Consider the following 20,649-nt stretch of genomic DNA (forward strand, 5'->3'; position numbering starts at 1 on the left):
TACACAATAAGATCCATGTTTAAGAGGACACACAGTATATCAGGTGAATTAAATTTGCTTATTTCAATTGTATTCTAAAATAACCTCATAAAAAATGTCTGAAGAGTAATGTGACATTACTGGAAAAAATTCCTTTTGCTGTCAATAGAATCAAAGTAAAAAAAATTGGTTCTGGGAATGATTTTCAGAAGTTCCTTGTCAGCCACGACCAAGAATGAAGATAGATGCACTATTGAAGTGTTCTTAGTCTCCTTAGTCCAAATTATCTAGTTTCATAATTTAAAGACTCCTTTCAATGTGGGCCTTTCTTCTGCTTGGCGTTTGCCAAATACATGTAATGCAGTACCTGGAAGACTACATTTCAAACTTTCAAAGATTAAGCACTGTTTACAGGTAAATATCAAGGCAGTTTCACCGGGAAAAACTCTTTTATGGAATATGTTTAAGTACACATTTATATAGTGTTTTTTAAAAAATATTATTTCATTTCTGTATCTGTGTGTAACACTGTATCTCATGGCTTAAGTGAAAGGTTCTGAAAGACTGAGGATAACAAATTTTCAGAATTAAGAATTAGTTTGTTCCAGTTCAGGACAAATTCAAATTTCAACTGCAGTCCTTCACAAGTTAGTATTTTTTAACTTTGCACAGCTCTTAATGTGTTTGCCCATGAGTCCTTAGCGTGTTGCTTAGCATTGGCATTCCATATGTGAACTGCAGGGTCCTCTTGGGGTCATCTGGTCCAATATCCTGCTTGGAGCAGGGCTGACTTGAAAGTTGGATCAGATTGTTGTGGGCCTCCTCCATTCCAACTTGAAAAATCTCCAAAGGTGGAGATCTGTGGTCTCTGGGACAACCTGCCCCAGTGCCCAGGCACTGTGGAATTTCTTTCTTCCTCTTTCCTTTGATTGCTACCCTTGTCCTTTTGCTGTGCGTCTCTGAGAAGCGTCTGCCTAGTTCATCTCCATATTTAGATAGTTGAATGGATATCTGCAATTGTAATGCATCCTGCAGTCTTCTCTTTTGCTGGCTGAGCAAGCCTGGCTCCCTCACCCACTCCTTGAATGCCCGATGCTGCAGCCCCATAGTGGTCTTACTGGCCTTCCTCCAGTTTTATGGCACTTGTGCCAGTTTGTCAATACCTCTTTTTGTGCTGGGGAGCCACAAAGTGGCTGTGCTGCTCCTGGTGTGGCTTCACAAGTGCTTAATGAAAGGCTAAATCACTTCTCTATCTTCTGGCTACTGTCTTCGTGATTTGGCTCAGTATCAGGTTAACTTCAATCATTGCAAGCTCTCACCACTGAGCCATATTCAACTTGTCACCCAGGACACCAGTGTCTCTCCTTTTTTCTTTTCTTTTTTCATTCTCCTCCTTGCAGAACTGCCAACTTCAATTGGTGTCCTTTTCTGCTGCAGGAATATAAATCCTCCCAGGGCCAGGATGTTGTATCTGTCTAAGGCAAACTTTATAAGGATTTTTTGACTCATTTCTCCAACACGTCAAAGTCCCTCTGAATGGTGTTCCTGTCCTCTACAGTAGTAACAGCTCTCCCAAATTTTGTATCATCCACACATTTGGGGATGGTGCATTCCATTTCTTCACCCAGGCAGTTGATGAAGTTATTAAAATGTGTTATTCCCTTTAGTTTGTGAGGGATAAAATTTAGATGACCAAATAAGATGCTTTTACCTTCCAAGAGATTCAGCAATTATTTTTCAGTAAAACATGAAAAAATGAAAAATAATTCGATATAAAGAAAACCCCAAATTGCATCTTTTGCAGTGGTGGCAATTATTTTCTGATAGCATGCACTTCCTCCTGCATACCCATTACTAGGATTTTGCTATTTTAGGGTAGTGAAATTCATATCTGTAAGTTATGTTCAGCAGTGAGGGTGATGCAGAGACCTTTTGTTTCTCTGAAAGTTCTGCTGCAGAGGGACAGTTGGGGCACTCTGTGGTCCTCTGCTGCCCTGAGAAGTACGGAATCTGGCTTTTCTCACTTCACTTATGCAGTGGCACACATGAGTTTTGATTTCTAACCAAAATCTTCAATTTTGAGACTGGAAAGCTGAATTTTGAATAATCCAAGTGCGTGCAGTCATGCATGGTTGGGTAGAGCCTGCTGTAGCATGCTTCTTATCAGCTCCTTAAACCCGCATGTATTTCACACACAGCTGCTGATATCAAATTGTAGGCTGCTTCCCTGGATTTTACCATCTGTTTGAGACACGTGTTTCAGCTGCATTCCAAGGCTGAGCTGATCTTCTGCAAAGATCCATCACCACCTCCAGCATTTTAGGACTGACTGCAAATAATACTTTACTTTCCATCCTCTGAAGATTTATGCTTGTCCTCTCAGGAGCTGATAGGGCAGCATTCCACCCAGGCCTTGTTTTTTCCTGAATCAAGCAGATCTAATGAAACCTTTTTATAGTGCAGGCTCAACATTTTGTGTTTATTATTAGTATTTTCCAAGGACTCTGCTATGGTAGGTCACAAATCTGACTTTCGTATCTCTTTACAAAATATGGAACAGTATTAAAACCCACAGAAATTATGTACGATATGGCACCTGGGCAAAAATCTCCTTAAGTTTGTATTAGTTAGTCCTGTTGCATTTTCCATCTTTTTGAACTACTTGTTCATCATAGCTCTGTGAAAGAACACTTGTAATAGGTAACAGGAGAGATCCGGTAGTCAGGACTGTTGTCAGCTACAATAATGCAAGGTGCTTTTGAGAAAGATGTGAGAAACCTCCTATCAGTAAGTTCTGGAAGTGTCTGCCCCTATGGTGTTTCTTTACAATTTATCAAAACTTTTAAAATCTGCCTTACCTATGAGATTTACATATTTCAAAAAATATGTGGGAAAAGCTATTGGAATAAAATATTGATTTAGAGAAATTCCACAGGAAATTAAGAATAAGTCCCAACTACCTGTGTCTAGACCACTGGATGACTGGCATCTTTTCTCCCTCTTCCTCTAATATTCCTAAATAAGAAGCAAACATTTATTTAAATAAGTGGCCATGTCTGGTGCACATAATGCTATGCACAATGCAGGAATAGTTTAATTCCTCCCTCCAGGTGGCTTTCAGCTTGGGTTGCTGTTGTTAGGTCTTAGTATCCCTTTATAAATGTAAAAGGTGTTAATTCCATTTAGTTCTATCTGTAACTGATTTTTTTTCTTTTATTATTTTTTTTTTTGTTTTGTGTTGGTTTTTCTTTTACTAGTAACTAGCAATCCTTCTGCCAAGTTACTCCTATTGTCAGTGTCAAGCATTTAGTATAAAGATTCATTCAATTTCTTCTGGGGAAAAGCACTGTAGAATTTTCTTCTGCAGTTGGCTAGGAGATAACTTTGATAAGGATGAGTAAAGAGGAAAGTCTGACACTTGGCAGTGCAGCAGCTGGCTTTTTCCACTTTGAAAACTGAGTATGTCACTGCCTTGGTAGATCTAGCTTTTAATTCCCTGGGAATTTCTCTTTCAACTTTGTGAGATACTAAAGTTCCCCAAAGGTCTCTGACTTTCTTTCACAGTAGCTATTGAAGTGTGGGATAATTGGCAGGGGATACTTTTTTCCAATGGCTGGCTTGGTTCTATTTCATGTTTGATAAATATTGTTAAAACACTTATTTCTGCTCGTTTCTCTTAGCTGTTAGGAGGCGATTAGATACCTGCTCTTAACACTGTAATTTTGACACAGGCTATAAGTGCTAGCTCTTCATTGATATAATGCAGGTAACTGCTATGTTCAGCACCTAACATTTGAGCAACACAAAACCCATTAATCATGAAACAATACTTCAGAAAGCTGTGATTTTAACAAAGAGCATCAGAGTTATTATGCCATCCAAGATGATTTCTTAGTAATTTTGCTCCTCAGCTGCTTGTGGATGATCTTACTTTCTTTAAAATCCTCTTTCAGAGAGTATTTCTGCTACTTTTCTTGTCAAAGCATGTAGTTGAAAATGTTCTAACCTCATGTTGCTCCACTGCCTTCCTATCACAGACTTTTTGTTCTGAATTGTACCATGCATAAAGTGTGGCTATTCTAAAATGCTTTTAAATCCATGCAAAACAGAATGTGAAAGAGTTCATGTGACCCTGTTGTGTAGCTGCAAAAAGTGGGAAAATTAATTTTAAACTGAGAACGAATTTTAAACCAAGGCAGCCAGGCAGAAGGACTTTCTGGGGTAATATATTTGATTTAACATAATACCTGTTATTTGATACCACATAATACCAATAGCCCAATGTATGGTTTGGGATCTCATTGTGCTGAACATGTAAGAAGAAAAGATGGTCTCTACCCTTTATATCTTAGTGAGATGTCTCAAATAAATAGCTCTACAGGGAGGAATACACAAAAGCAGCATTTACAGTTTTTTCATCATTTCCTTTGTACTTTAAAGGTGTCATGGAAAATGAAATATAGGAGGAGTTTGAGGAAGGTCAGTCAGGTAACTAGGTGAATATTTTGGAGTGTTCCTTGAAGTAGGAACATCAAGTAGGTCCCTTGAAGCATGGGAGAAAACATGAAAATGCATGACTGCATATATGACAAACAGATACTGGGGAGCAGACATAGCTCCCTAATCTTAAATAAGGGATGTATGGACTCCAGTCAGGCTGTGAACAGCTTTGACATGGAGAGTGATTTTTGTTGTTGTTGTTTAATGTACTAAAAAGAAAATCAGCTTAGAGAATCCGGAGATGAGAGTTTTGTGAAAAGATCATCATTAACAGCAGCATTCACATTGAATAGTGGGCAGGCATTTAAGGTCAGAAAAGAGAATGTGGCAATGACTAAGGCATGACATAAGAACTCAGGTAAAATTCTGTGTGTATGGATTTTAGACCTGATAGGCAAAAAGAGTATTTAGATGTAATCAAATTACACCTGGGAGAGAACAGAATTAAAGATAACAACTGTTTTATCTATGTAAGTGATAAATAGTTTGGGGATGGCTCAATAGTGAGGTAAAACAGACATTAAAAAGCATGAAAAAGAAATAAATGCTCAGCATTTTTAAAGTAAATGTAAAGTAACAAATTCTGGATGCTGTCTGGCGAAGGAACATTGTAGTAGTAGGATACAGAGTGAAACCCTGGTGGTCATGAGAGGACCATTAATTATTTCACTTAGTATCATAAAAGCTAATGATGTTCAGCTTGTCTACAGTATTCATAAATGATAATTGGAAAATATCTCAAAATGTGAATGTGTATATGTATGTGTGCATGTATATGTACACTGCATGTGTTTGTGAATGGACATATATACACATATGAGAGACAGAAAGTGACCAACACATTTGTGGGAAAATCAAACCTATATGGGTGCAAAAGTTGAGAAGCTTTTAAGCATACAGCTTCTTATTCTGCTGAAGGGCTTGTTCACCTGAAAGCTTTCTTTCCAACTCTGTCATTTGGTCTAATAAAAAATGTCCCTTCTCTTTTAGACCACGTGGATTTCTAGACAATCTTGGCTATGGCTGTGTTGCTTCTACAAAAACAACAAAAAAGCAAGCAGCAGGGAACCCAGATTAATCCGTTTTGATTTTCATTTACCTAATGGAAGATACTCCTCTCCCCACTAAAATAAAGACGTTCATACATGGTCTAATTGCATAAAGGTGTTTTCCTTTGTGCTGCCAACTTCTTTTTCTTTGTGTAACTGAAGGTGGCAGGAATTTGAGGAAAGAGTAGTTCTCCAGTGATACAGAACTGGCATGGCAACTTTGAGCTTTTACAACTATTAAAAAATACAAAACTAGGCTAAGCTAAAGTCTTTTGGGAGTGTTCGACCTTTCTTCTCTTGTCAGCTTATGCTCAGTTTAAACCTAAATGATATATCTCCTTTTCCTAATCTTGTACCTCCTCTTTCTTTGCCTGCCTAACCCTTCACCTGTCATCACTCCCATGTGGAAGTGAGGGATGTTGCATCCCTGTAAAACATTTCTCTTCCTCTTTTTTCCCCTCTCTGGAGTAATTTGTACTCTCTGTTAAGAAAGCAGACAGGGAAGATGAACAAGTTTGCTCTGTAGTGTGCAAGTCTGAAGAAAGATGGTAAATCTTTGGGTCAGGCACTGGGGTAGATTTAAGAAAATTGAGACATTGGCTGGGTTGCTGCAGTTACATTAGAGAAATCAAAGGTGTAACTGTCTCCTTGAGTAAAGGAGAATTGTATTGTGCCCCAGACTTCTGAAACAGAAGGCAGAGGTGTTACTGCTGCAGTTCTATTCATCTTTATGGGTATGTGAAAAGTTTGTTGCTTAGAAATTCTTCTTTCTCCTAGCTTGCACTTATGAAAAAAATAAGCACTATTGCAATGCTCTGTGTGTGTGTGTGCATGGGCATATTTTTACATGAGTCGGAGGTTCTCTGGTGCCTACCTGTAACTTAAAATGTAAGCCCCAAATGAAAAGGTATGTGCAGCCATTGCTATTATATTGCTAATTTTAATTAATTTCAGTGTCTCAGAGATTTTTTTATTTGACTGAAACATAGGATGTTCTTTTTTCCAAAAGTTTCACCACATGTAGATTGTAGATTTTATGGTAGAAAAAACCACTAGTAGGAAGATCTGCCTTCATTCCTGCCTTTCCCTGACCCCCACCCCAGCACCACAGTCTTTCATGGCATTTCTTTTTAATGTGTGTGAGCTTGCGTGCTTTGATCTGTGGAAATGTGTGAAGGGTGAAGGGCATGATAGGCACGATTTCACTGGCCACATCTGTTCCAAACGATCTGTTCTGTGAGGTTCAGCAAGTAGCAGTCTGTACTGAGATTGTTGCTTTCTTTTCTCTTCCAACTTAAAACCTAAGTCATTCCATTTGCCATTCAAGTTGTGAGAATATGAAGAGTATAAAATGTACTGCTAATTGGGCAACTAAAATCAAGGCTGCCTATGTAACCTTGGTTCTTCCTTGTTAAATGTATGCATGCAGGGACAAATTCCTATCTCAAAAACATAAATGTTCAGTGTGAACACCTGTGTAATTGAAAGTGAAACTGCCCATAGTATTTAGTTACATGACATTTTTTCCTCCCAAGGCGTCCCTGATAGATCAGTGTGCATGACAGATAGCATTCAGTAAATGAGGCAGCTGCTTAATTTTTGTCATTGCTGTTCACTGCACAGTCCCTCTGAAACTCTGCATGTTGCAAATTCTTCCATTAATAAAAACTGCATTCTTCTCCTGCAAGTCCTTTTTGGCATACTTGAAAGTCTCCCAAATCTGATTTAACATGCTGGGAAGTATTGTACTTTTTTACTGGATGAGGAACTGAGACCCAGCAACCTTCCCAAATCAGGAAAGAAAGCACCATCAGAACCTACCTTCATCAGTTCCATTTGGAACCTAAAATTAGTCTAGACCAGTTTATTCACTTCGAATCTGACCTTTTTATATTTTATATAGATCATGACTTGACTTGGTTCATCCAGGCCATCTCCTGCCACTCAGGGTCTGTCCACCAACAAATTTCGCTTGCTTTGTAGTCTGTGAAAGGAGTAAGGCAAGAATCCTGAAGAAGCAAATTGTATCTGATTGTGTAATCTGATTGTGTTAATCTTGTACATCACTCAGACTTAACTATAAGTTACTTCTAACGTGTTTTGGGATTTTTTTTGTGTACCTTGACATAAAGGATTTCTGTGGCTGTAGGACTAATAAACAACAAATATACGATTTAACAAGTTCATGATTTATTTTTTTTTCAGATAAGGTTATAATATGATGGGTTTATGTTGGCCAAGGAAATACTTTAGTAAACTGGAGGAGATGATACAGCAGAGTTCCAATAAATATCTCATTAATAGTTAACATTCTTGTTAAGAAATCTGTTTCTATAGAAACTGCTGCAGATTGTCACTTCCTCTAGCATTTGGAATAGTACCAAAGTGAATTTAACACTGATGCTGCCAGGGACAAATCCTAGGAGAGCTGCAATATATCTCTGCTACCAGTATGCTTTATTTGGTATGGAGATGTAGGAACAGCACAGTTCGGTAACCATAGAGGGTCTTTAAGAACTATTTATTCCTACTCTTTATTCTAATGCTGTGAGCCTTTGCTTTTTTTATTCTATACACAGACTAGTCCTCATGTGAATCTTAAAACAAGGGCACATAAAATACATAGGTATGCTTAAGATTTTAAGTTTAAAGGTGTGTGCCTGTATATGCTACTAATTTTTAAATGTCTGTGAAGAGATTCACCACGTGTGATTTTCACTAATAAAGAGGGAGTCACAAAGGGGCAAATGTGTATGGCTCAAGCTTTGAAACAAAGCCCAGGTGAGTTTTAAAGGGTGTGTTTGTCTTATCTTATACTAGCCCTGTTTCCTCTCTGAAACAGAGTGAAGTGAGATCTTTCTTCTGTTTATAGAAGTGTTTGTCCTTAGATGAAGTGGGTGATTTCAGTGGCTATAAATTATGTTTCAGTGTATGTTTGCATCTGTTTTTGTTTGTCTCTTGAGCTGTGACTGTACTGAGAAAACTCATGATTAAGTGAAGGATGAAACTTTTTTAAGGGGAGGGGAAAAGGATTCAGAGGAGATACATTTTCTTTTTAGCAACCACAGTTTGGGTGCTGGTATAATTCCGAGAGAAACAGAACATTGTTTCTGCAAGTTTGTGGGTATGCATGCAGTGAACAACTGGAGATGTTACAAAACTTCCTTCTTTCTTTATTTCTTTCCAGATGGATGAAATAAAAGGCAAAGACAGGGTGATTCTGGCTCTAGAGAAAGACATTGGTGTCCAGGCAGGCCATACTCAGAAACTGCTCCTTCAGAAAGAAGCTTTGGATGAACAGCTTGTCCAAGTGAAGGAGGCAGAACGATACCACAGTAGTCCTAAGAGAGAGCTGCCTGCAGGAGTGGGGGATATCACCGAACTGATGGGAAGCCCGGTAAGAAAATTGTGTTTTCTTCAGAAGTTCAACCCAGGATAATTGCTGTCTGGGTGTTCACATTGGTTTTGTGATTACTTTAAAAATACTAGAAGGACCAGTTAATGGTAAATGACCCTGCACTGCACTGTAATGTTTTACTGATGATTCAGGAAAAACTTGGGCCTCTTGAATTTCACAGAATGTTGAAAAATATGTGGATATAGAACTTTTAGAATTCACATTGTGAGCTTCAGCTGAGAATCCTATTATTTTCTTAGCTATTAATTTCATAAGTTTATGAATTATTTCAGCCAATGGCAAATAGATAATACATATCAAAAACCGAGCCAGGTGATTTTAATCTGTGTCATATGCGCTGGACATGTTATAGCTGATAGTGAGAAATCTGGTGAGTAGTAACTGGTAATACATGAAAAATTATTTTGCTAGCTGCCTCTTTTTTAATTGTTAAACCTTTACATACATTTCACAAGTAGACACTTTCAATGTAATATATCATGTAGCAATTCCACAAAATGATACTTTATTGTTTCAGTTAATTAAAGTAAGTTTTGCAGACATTGACTATGAGTCTATCTTAAATTTACACAATCTACTCATTAAGCCATGATATTAAATTATGGATAGTAAAATATTTTTGAAAAGTAATTTTATATATCTGTATGTTTTTGATGTAAAGGAGCAGCATTTGGATGAACGAGATGTGCGGAGATTTCAGTTAAAAATCGCTGAACTGAATGCTGTAATAAGGAAGCTGGAAGACAGAAACACTCTCTTAGCAGATGAAAGAAACGAACTGGTAAATTAATTAGTAATAACACAGATGGTGACTGGGAGGGCATCTTTATGGTAAAAGGTTTAATGTTGGAAAGTCAGTCTTATAAATAATTTACAAGTTAGTCCTGGTTTGCCTCAATCAATTATAGCCAGATATAACACAGATTTCTATAGAAATTCACTTTGTAACCATAAAACCCATGGATGGAATCTCTCTTGTTTCAGAAAAATAAAAAATTATAGCTTTACTTTGGAGTCATTGTATTCAAATTGAGTGGTAGCTTGCCTGTGGCACTGTGTAATGATATTGTGTAAAACACGCATAATCTATGCACTTACATCACTGTATTAATCTTTTTGAAATTTGACATTGGTTTTGTGACATGCGTATGCTAGCTGGGTGTTAAAAAAAGCTTTCTTGTGTTACTGATGAAAAATCTGCCATTTCCCAAGGGAAATCTCTTAAGTAAGGGAAATTCTCCTAGGAGAGTGATAGTAACTTAAAAAGAAAGGATATGACAGGAATTTTAAGAATGAATTTTATTAGCCTGCATAACTACATAATTGCTTGTACTGAGGTTAACAGCAAAGCTCTCATTGACTGCAATGGGAGGTATGTTTTAACAATAGGAATTTTTACACATCCTCTTGTAATGCCCTAATTCTAGTGGCAGAAGAAAGGACTTTTTCATTCCAATGAGATGGAATTTTTCCATCATGCAACCTATATATCAGATTCTAAAATAATGCTATTATGTATGGTGAGAGCAGAAGGGGAGGGCACTCTTGCCACGTGTTAGTCCTATAGGTGAGTGAAGCATTGACATCCCTCTCTTGCTTTATCATAGCTCTTCATGTTGAGATATGAAGACTTTGCTTTATGATAAAAGGGCTTAATTCACTTGTGACATCTCAATGATTATCAGAAGAACTAATTTTTTTAATTTTCTTGTCCAACACCGTGGCAGAATCTAGACTGGTGAAGTCACCTGAACAATGCTAGACTAAAATCAGATGAATTTAGGATGTAATCATGTCTTTTTTCTTTTAACTTTTCCTCTTTGAATAGCTCTATGGTCTAAACTGCCTTTTCATATGACAAAAATTAATTCCTTATTAACAATTTAAGTTTCTTGGGGTAGGAAGAACATATGTTTAGCCTGGGTATAGTTCATCTTTTTCCCTACTTTGCATAGGTGCTGAGTGTTTGTCATTTTGCGGTTTTGTCCTGCACTTTTACTGGTACAGTTGCTTTTCTCTGCTCTGTACTCTCAAGAATATCTTACCTTTTTTAAAGATTGTGTTATATAAAGACAAGATAATTCAGCCTCCTAATCCTTTCTGTGGACAGAAGTCATTTAAGACATCCCTGAAGAAATGATGAAGTACTGCAACATCTACCCTTCAGCATCCCTCTAGATGGAGGGCATGTACGACTCAGTCATGCTCTTCTTGATGCTTGACTTAAAGACATAAGAAATATATTTTGGAAAAGATATGGAAAGCTTTTCTCATATTGTGAGACAATATTTGATAAAACCAATAATATCAGTAAGGTTGTGTGATAAGCACTGTGAAAAATAGTTTTTTCCTGAGAATGAAAGGGAAGGCTAAATACTCAGTGAAATGATCTAAGGATAAAGATTATCTTTTTCTCATTTCCAGTTAAAACTCAGTAAATTTAACAGACTTTTGATTGGGGAAAATAGATTTTTTTTTTATTTTTTTTATTTTTTTTTTTACAAACAAAACAACTCAAGGATTAGTGAAATAAAAAGTATGAATTATTGAACATGCACAAATGGAAGAAAGGGCAGTAATTTGCTTCACATAATTGTCTAACATCGTAAAACCACAGGAACAAAATTGAGCAGCCTGAAAATGTCAGCAGAATGCTGAGATTGAATCTATGCCCTCTGGCTGATTTTCTTATTGCTCTAATTACTCATTAGGTATAAGGATTTTTAAAGTAGAGGAGGAAGAGTTTACTCCTACTAAGGGATAGCTAATTGGTGAAAAAAAATCTATTGTAGAGAATTTAGTTGGTCACAAGGAGCTTATATACAATGAGATTAGTTTTTCAAGAAATAACTTTAACAGATCATTGTAAGTCTTTTCCAAGAGCAGTGGCTAGATCTAGTGTTTTTTGTAGACTGTACAAAAATGCTACATCTTAGTTGTTTGGGCTCCTGTAGTTCTTAGTTCAGCAGTAGTCTGTAATAAATGCCACTTAGCAAAGGAACTAAACTTTATGCATGAAGAAAGAAGCCAAGTGAAAACACTCATATTCTTCTTTCCTACAACTATAAACTAAAGCACAGCTAACTTTTTTCCTTTGCCCTTTGCAGCTGAAACGTTCTCGGGAGACAGAAAGTCAGCTGAAGCCTTTGGTAGAAAAAAATAAGAGGCTGAGCAAAAAAAATGATGATATGTTGCAATGTATCCAGAGAATGGAAGAGAAAATAAAAAATCTATCAAGGGAAAATGTAGAACTGGTAAGTAATCATCTCGGACATCACGTTATAAGAGCACGTTGCACATAGTTACTTTGAGGTGAAAGTGCTTGTGAGGCCTTTACGCTAACACAGACTTTTCAGAGACTCAATAGCGGGATGGTACAGCTGTCAAATTCAGCCAGTGCAGCTGAATATTCATATTCTAAGTTCAGTGTGTCATGGGCTTTGTGTTGTATCAGTTGACACAGGTTAAAGGAAAGGATCACAGATAAAATTTGTTTGAATGCCTTAAAAGCCTATGACTAAAAATCAGCTTTAAGAAATGCTGCTTTTATGATTAGAAGTCAGAACTGAGTGCATTTGCCAAAGGCTCTACTATGCTAGATCATTGAGTTCACTTGTCTGTTAATTTTGTCCCAGACTATGTTCTTTGATTCTGTTCTAAGATATCTTCTGCAAGAGATTCTCCTCCTCATCCCGCCCAGGATGCAAATGGATCCCGAGCCACAAATGGCTGCATGGTACTGAGTTACCGGCTTGGTCAAAACCACGACATTGATTAACACTGAGACAAACAGAATGTGTAATATTTTTTGTCGTTGTTGAAAGAGGCTTTATTTTTCAGTGGAGTACACACTGATGAGTCCAAAGAAATCTTACTTACTATATCACACGTAAGAATTTTCTTCCTGTTACAGCAAGACACTTTAAAACATTCTTTATGTTTACTTTCTGTAGAAAGAAAAGTTATCTGCACAACCAGTGCTGAAGAGGCACACATCTTTGAATGATCTCAGCAGCACACGAGAGGAACAAGAAATTGAATTCCTTAGACTGCAAGTCAAAGAACAGCAGCATGTTATTGATGATCTCACAGTGGTAATGCTCATGACTGGTATACACACGTGCATGCACACACATCTATAGGCAAGCTAAAGATTTGAGAGTAATATTTTAACATCAGTTGTAGCAGTGATACAGAAATAATTCTTTGGTTTTGAAGGGTTTTTGTTATTTCTCAAGTAGTGAATGAAGTTCTTTGGAATGTGTATGAATCTGTGTGTTATAAAATATTTACCTGTTATTAGCTGCTTGTGAAAAGAAGTGCATCAGTCCATCCACCTTACAGAACTGGCTGTCAACAACTGAGGAACTTGAGGAAAGGACATGTCTCAAAACCCAACAGTTAAAGTGTGTTAGATGTAGACCCTGGTGCAAACCCAACCATTCCCCTGATCTAGAAGTTCTCCTAAAAGAAAGGAACATGCAGGATGGCGTTAATTTCACGTAATTAAGTATCCCTAGCTCAGCTGACTGCACTATTATAAAGCTGTCTTTATAACAAGTGGAGAGAAATATGCATGGCTCATTTAGCCAAAGGTAGCAGCATAGTTTAAGATTAGAATTGCACAGTTGCTACCCTCTGATTGTGAAGGCTGCTTAAGATGGTGCTCATAAATGTTTACACTGTTTGATCAGGACTTCAGAGTTGTGTTAGAGGTGCTATTTAGTGCAACTTATGATACACACTTCTGGTGCTGGCATCTACAACTCAGGCAGACTCAGAGCATCTCAAATACCAGTACTGAATGCTACAAAAATAATAAAACGAATTTAAGATCATTCTATTTAAATAGAATATTAAAGGATTGGGCACAACATCGAAAATTAAAATAGAAAATACAAAAGGATAAGACAGCAAGATGTGCTATTGCTCTTTCTGGAACATTGTCTCTATTCTCCGCAGTTCCTCTGAGATTTTGACAGAGGATTTATCTCTGTAATCAGTGCCAAAGACTGCTGTCTGCGTGCATTCTCCAGTGTCACAGTAGGATGTTACTCAGACTATGATGTAGGGTCTGATTCATAGAGTAATGTGTCTTACCTTCCAAATACAACTGTACAGGCAGAAACTGTGACGTGATACTAAATTCCCAGTATTTGGCAGATATAAGGTCACTTATATTTCAGTGTAAAGTGGATATGAAAGGACTTTCTTTTCACTGTCTCAGCCAGTAATCTGAGGAAATATATTGTATCCTGACTTTGGTCAAATAGTTTTAACTTGTGTTTAGTGTGAAAGTAAAATAAATAAATATTTAAAAATACAGTTTCATTTTTGCTTTGTTTCCTATTTACAGATACTATTTCACTTGCAGAACTAAGTTAAGTTAATTAGGATATTGCTTTGGTTGGCAGTACAAAATAATTGATGATTCAGCTTTCATATGAATGCAATGGGACTGTGCACTTCCATTATGCTTTTTAGCTACCTTTTCTGTCTCCAACCACACCTCTACAGAATACAGATTTGTTATAATTATCAAGAATGACCCACATGTCACATACCTGATTAACACAAAAGTCATCTGCTTAACTGCAGCTGAGACCAATATGGTACACAGAAATAAAAGCAATGATCTTGGGAAATAGGGTTGTCTGAACTGATTAACAATGTCATTTGTAGGATATCTTTGGTGCTGATGAAGCCATATCAACTTGAGTTCTCCCACAACAGTGGTGTTCTGGTCAGTTCTTAAAAGGAAAGCTGTCAGATGATTGCAAAAGATGCTAGTGATTCAGCAAATGGTGTCTTTTAATTGGAATTATTATTGTTCTCATTTCTCATAATTTGATGTATTATTGAGAGAAAATTAAGCAGTTTTCATACAAACAAGATTATAAACATAAAGAAAGGGGGATTTTGGAAGTGTTTGTTCATTCTGCACTGAAGTGCAACTGTTTGGACACCTGCTTGGGAGGCAGGAGACCCAGGTTAAAGCAGGGATTGCTCTTACCTAAGGAGGGAGCGTTTTTCTCCAACACTATGAAATTCCACTGTGTGTTTTCAGCTTTAGCTTAATTGTATATTCTATTCTATCATTCTACAGCTTTAAATACCTGCTCCATTCCTCCTTTTCAGTCATTACTTTTCCTTATTTTGAAAACCACATTAAAGGTGCTATATAAGTTGTGCTTTTCTTAATTATTTCATATTTCCAAAACTTCACTCCTGCAAGAATGTGCTGATAAATTCTTTTATAGTGATTTCCACTGGCAGCTTCCTATTTGTCTGGTTTCTGAACTGAATGTAAAGCAAATAACACTGAACAGAGTAATACCATGCAGTGAGCAATAACTGCTAGAGAAGCACTTGGAACTGCTATAATTCTTTTAAAAATAGAGGTGCTGCAAAGAGAGATGCAGAGCTAAGGAATGAATCAGGAAAAAGGCAAAGGGACAGATCACCCACCTCCTGGGTTGCTGGGTTCGTTTTTTGCTTGCTTCTTTGCATTTTTTACCTTCTCTTCCTCCTTTGGAATTCACAGCAGTATTCTTGGACTTAAATGTTCATAATCCCTGCATTTTTCCAATTATAACCTCCTCATGTTATAATATAGTTAATTTTTATCTTATTCCAAAGCCACAGTAGAAAAAAAAAAGACACCAACTAAGTTGACACAGACTGAGAGTGCCTTTGGATTTGAGACTTTTGCCCAAGAGGATAAGTCACATGTAACACTATACCTGCATATGCATGCTTGTATGTCAGAGTATGCCTGATATAATGACTTGTAATTACTAAGACTGGACTAATTTTTGGCTACAGACCTGCTTCTTCTGGATAGTTGAACACTGGAGTGAGAATGTGAATTCTGTTTAAATAGTGAGCTTCTTGGTAGAAGAATCAAAAGAACTGTCAGAAATCTGTGCCCAGTATTTAACAAAGTGTTTTCTTGCCGACTTCCATCAAATGTGTGAAGTACATGACTGAAGGTTTGTTTGCTAAAAGAATAAAGCTGCAGTTCGGCATGGTGTTATATCAACATGGCGTTATTCAAAAAGATAAAGACATTGTCTTTGTGTTAGCTAAACCATAGGCTTAAAGAAAATTTTAATCATATTTCTTTGTGTTAGACATATTTATATATGTTTTGAAAGAAACCCATACCATAATGTTCTCTTTCCTTCTAGGAAAGGGAACGGTTATTGCGGTCTAAAAAACAGAGGAGGAAAAGTCTGAAGCCCCCAAAGGTGAGTAAACCTTTGGTTTTCCATGCATTTCTATTGTTATCAACAACACTGGTTTCAAATACTGCCTGAAATTAAAGCTCTGCTTAAATTAGTGATAAAAATTCATATAATTCTCAGCTTTTCTCTGGTGAGCGCTTAATAACTTTTTCTTAGGATGATTACAGGAGCTGCAAGTTTTGTGCTGCACACAAGTGTTCTTGTTTTGGGTTTTGTTTTAAATAAACAATATAATTACACTTACACTGTGGCATAAATATTCAAGTGGTTTGAGGCCTAAATCATGTAATGGCTTGAAATGAACTACATTTCAAAGGGCAAATACGCAGTCCTTTTTAGAGAAAATACACCCTTTAAAATACTCGTACCAAGTACCTGCTTAATCGCAATTGAAAACTTTTCATTCTAGGGGTGTTATTGAAATGATATTTGCGTATATGATATACAAATAAGAAGATTCCAACTACTTTGTCTCTAGAAACTGTTTTGCTCTGGAATGTGAAGTACAAGAGAAAATTTTACATTGTAGAAACAGAAAAGTCTTGCTTCAGAATGTACCTTTAGTGTTTATTGTAATACGTGCGTAAAGCAATTAATTTTGCTGAATAATTTGGTTTTTGTGAAGTTGAACGTTAGCAGCCTGGAACGTGCGAGGGGAGGAGAATGGGGTGAGAGGGAAAAAATGGAAGTGAAGTGTGGAGAGATGATTGTCATATACATGGTAGCTTAAGATACATTCTGTCACAAACGGGTGCTTGTTGTCAGAGTGTTCTGCATAGTATATTTCTGGTGACCTCCAGGTGGTGCTTTTTTATTGCTTTGCATTCTGCAATACCTCTATTTTGAAAAATTTATCCTTTGGTGTTCTTTGTTTCAGTAGTAATTTCTTCACATTATTAATAATAATGATGTGTCTTTTACATGGGAAGAAAGAAAAATTCAGAAATTACAATAAATCTTGCATGCCTTTTTCTGATATGCAATGGAAGGCTGACAGATGCCAAATATGTTTACAGTAACCCTGAACCATTCTTTCTTGGTGTAGTATACCTGGAAATTTGTGTATTGAGAGTGAGTTTAAGAACGGGACGTGAAATTAAATATATATATGTAACTAATGCTGTAATTTTTATAGTTCTCTCTAATTGTTAGCCCTTTTCCAATTCTAAATTAATTAAGATCTTTTGCTAAACTGTAAAGTTCCTAATGAAACAAAACTAGTTAATTTAATTTTTAGGAGCTAGTAACTAGTGATGCTAATTTCAATAGTCTGAAAACTTACATAATTTTTTACTTATGTCTTATAAATGTCTTCTATTAATAGAACTTCAGCTGACCTGGACTTTGTACCCCTTTACCTATTCTCTGTTGAGCAGGCTGCTGCTTTTGTAGTTTCTCATTATTTTCCTTACTGACCAAAGGAAGAGTTTAACATGAGGGTTGGAGAAAATGTATATGATGTCATTAAAAAAATTCTGACAGTGCTATTCTTCATGTGGTAAGAACACTATAATTGGGGGACTTCTGCAGAGATTACTCTAAGAATTGTGTGCATATGAGCAACAGAGTTAGTAGAGGTTTGCTTCTTATTTATGATATGATAGATACACCAGAGAGTAAATTGATCAGGAGCAGACGTATCTCCTACTTCTTTTTCCATTGCCTGTCAGGAAATAAGTAATCAGTAATGTATTTATTAGTGTCCTATTACCTGCCATCTTATAAACCTGTAGGCTGTTCACATGTATGTGCAGTGTTGACTTTCAACTTAAACACTTCTTGACACTAGCTTCTAAAAATGCAGTCCTGGCATACAGGCTGGTTTCCTTCCAGGTCACCTGTGTTGTTCTGTGAGGATCAAAAGGAAGCTGTGTTTCCTACAGTTTTCCAACAGTTTTTTTATTTGAACAATCTATGTAGAATGGGCTATTTACCCAGATGAGCTGTTGAGATTGTACCATCTTCAGCCTCTCTGTTTTAACAACTTGTCTCAGGAGTCTGGATAAAAAGGGTAGAATTCATTTAACCAAGAACTGCAAATTATCAGGTTTGGCTGCTGGAGTTGTTTCTATTTCCAGCTGTGTCCTGCTTCCCTTGAGAGTGAAAAGGGAAATAACTGATGAGAATTAGTTTTCAAGAAAGTGGTCAGATAAGCTCAGACTAGAAGGTATGGAAAGGTTCCTATTTTGTCCTAATAAACAGAAAGTTAGTGCACAGGGTAAAGACCTACACTCACCTGCTGCTACACCTTCTTCTGAATGGGTACTTTCATACTCCTGCTTCCTTACTTTTTGAGGTACTCTGGACAGTGTCTGTGTTTGTTTTCTAATATGAGTATTTTCCTAAGGGTGATTCCTGTCAACTGGGACAGAACCCATGACATGCCTTTCTCCATCTTGGAGACATCTTGTGTGAGTGATTTCTCAGTCCAGTCCAGTAGCCTTTATAGTCTGATTGGGTCTAAATAAATTCAATTCAGCTGAGAATCTTTTGAAAATACCAAGGATTTAATTTTGTTTGTTTGTTTGGGCAATTAGATGGCTATGTCATTTCTGGAGCTCTGCAAGCGCACTAGGTTACTGTTGCTAGTGCTACTAGGGCTGAGCACTCTTTAAATTACCAAGGGGCATAGGAGTCCATAACACAGCACTGGCAACCAGCTTGGGTTCCCTGGGGAAAGGAGCAGCACAGTGGGATGGTCCTCTGTGGCAGCAGGGTGTATAGAGGAGTAATATAGTGACTCTGCATAGTCAGGTACTGTAGGATAGTATTTTTTTGGGGGGGGGGGGGTGTTTGTTTGTTGGTGTTGTGGTTTTTTGTTCTGGCTTTTGTTAGGTTTATTTTGTTTTGTTTTAACATTGCACTAGTTAGGAAAATGATGTACCAGAAGTGAACCTTCTTTTGCTGTTTAAAGCATGCTTTTTTCTTTTCTTTATTTTCCCCCTACCAATTTTGGTAGTGAAACAACTAAGAAATTCCAGAAACAGCATTTTGGGGGTTTTGTTTATTTTTTATAGATAAAATGGAGTTAAAATGTTTTTGTGATTGGTGGAGTCATATATTTGAAAATAACGCAGAATTGTCCAGTTTGTTTGGAAACTGCAGGACTCTATGGATTTCTTTCTTTATTTAAACTTGAATAACTAAACTGTGTTGGTGACAGTAGGAAGCCTGCAAGTTGGTGTGATGGAGTTCATACTCCTTGTTTTGTATTTTTCTTTTTTTATCTGCCTCTGTGTTTTGGTATGCCTGTATTTTTCTGGCTGCCAAGAAATGACATATAAGCATGAAGGTAAGAAGTTGCTGATTTAGCTCACCAGGAAATTAATCTTGGGTCATTTTCATCATGTAAGATTAAGTATTCGGAAATGAGATATTTAAATGTAAAGTGAAACTACTTTAGCAACAGAGAAATCAGATTATTTATATGTATGTATACCTAATCCAAACCATTAAAAATATGGGTGTATATTGAAATTTACATGTAATATAGTCTATGTGTCACTATTGATTTATAACATTCTAAACTTCAATGTTTACTGAGCACCATACTTCAGTAGAAGCTATAATATTAATGCATAATTTTACTTTAAAATTATGTGAAAACATTAATAGAAAGCCACATGCAAAATACTTGCTATTAAATGCATGGCAGTAGCCAGTGTTAGAATCTAAATCAGAATTCTTCAGCAATTTACATGACTATTTTCTCAGTTATGAAGTTATAAATCAGAAACAAGAAATGTACAAATCAATATAAAGAATCTTTGTTTATTGAAAATGTTTCAATTTTCAATAAAAGTTGGAATAAAACTTGGATTAAAATAGTATATAGTTACAAAAAAACCAGTAAGTATTGTACATGGTGAAAGGATCACAGTGCTTCCTAAACAAATGAGAGAAGGGTAATGTGTCTTTACGGACACTCAGTCAATTTGGCTTTGCCGAGAAGTAGCCTGATGTTCTGAATTAATAATAACTGGTAATGTCTTTCATCCTTTAGGGTTTTTAATCAACAATGCTATTTTCTTTTTTCCTCATGTACAAACTGTAGTTTATATCTAAAAAAACAAACCAAACCCTGTGACATCAGGATCTGGGATTCAACATCAAGGCAATGCTAAAAATATAGAGATGGATAGATGGTTTTTTCTTCATCTTCTTGGAAGCACCTCTCTCCACCAGCCTCCCTGTCTAGGATGCTTCATGACCTGACTCCATTTTTCCAACAACATACTTTTTCTTTTCTCCTTAATTTTCCTGCTAGAAGAACTGTTTTTCTAGTTCAATGTTTATGCCATTTTATATTTTTTTACAGTGTATTCTCTGTGGAAATTTGCTGATTTCTGAGCATATGTTAGGAAACTGATGGAAAGAGGTCTCAAAATGAAAGAATTATTGCAGTTGTGATGTTTTATATGAAGCATATTTTTCACAATGAGTATTGTGCTATTCA

At 36.6% G+C, this 20,649-nt stretch overlaps 1 protein-coding gene across 11 annotated transcripts in view; it reads left to right on the forward strand.

The window, feature by feature from the left end:
* The window catches only part of JAKMIP1 (janus kinase and microtubule interacting protein 1), a 138,615-nt gene that overhangs the window by 70,238 nt on the left and 47,728 nt on the right, over nucleotides 1-20,649 (forward strand). For 10 of the 11 annotated variants that reach the window (XR_003992156.1, XM_030491400.1, XM_030491401.1 and 7 more), the window contains 5 exons: nucleotides 8,716-8,925; nucleotides 9,608-9,727; nucleotides 12,054-12,200; nucleotides 12,900-13,040; nucleotides 16,137-16,196. Coding sequence is in view for 10 of the 11 variants with exons in the window: in XM_030491400.1 (XP_030347260.1) it covers nucleotides 8,716-8,925; nucleotides 9,608-9,727; nucleotides 12,054-12,200; nucleotides 12,900-13,040; nucleotides 16,137-16,196 (678 nt within the window). In the remaining variant the exon portion in view is untranslated. Of the gene's footprint in view, nucleotides 1-8,715; nucleotides 8,926-9,607; nucleotides 9,728-12,053; nucleotides 12,201-12,899; nucleotides 13,067-14,679; nucleotides 14,690-16,136; nucleotides 16,197-20,649 lie in introns of all 11 variants that reach the window. The other variant, XM_030491409.1, reaches the window with a different exon arrangement.

The sequence above is a fragment of the Strigops habroptila genome, chromosome 7 (assembly GCF_004027225.2).
Source record: "Strigops habroptila isolate Jane chromosome 7, bStrHab1.2.pri, whole genome shotgun sequence".
Classification (NCBI taxonomy): Eukaryota; Metazoa; Chordata; class Aves; order Psittaciformes; family Psittacidae; genus Strigops; species Strigops habroptila.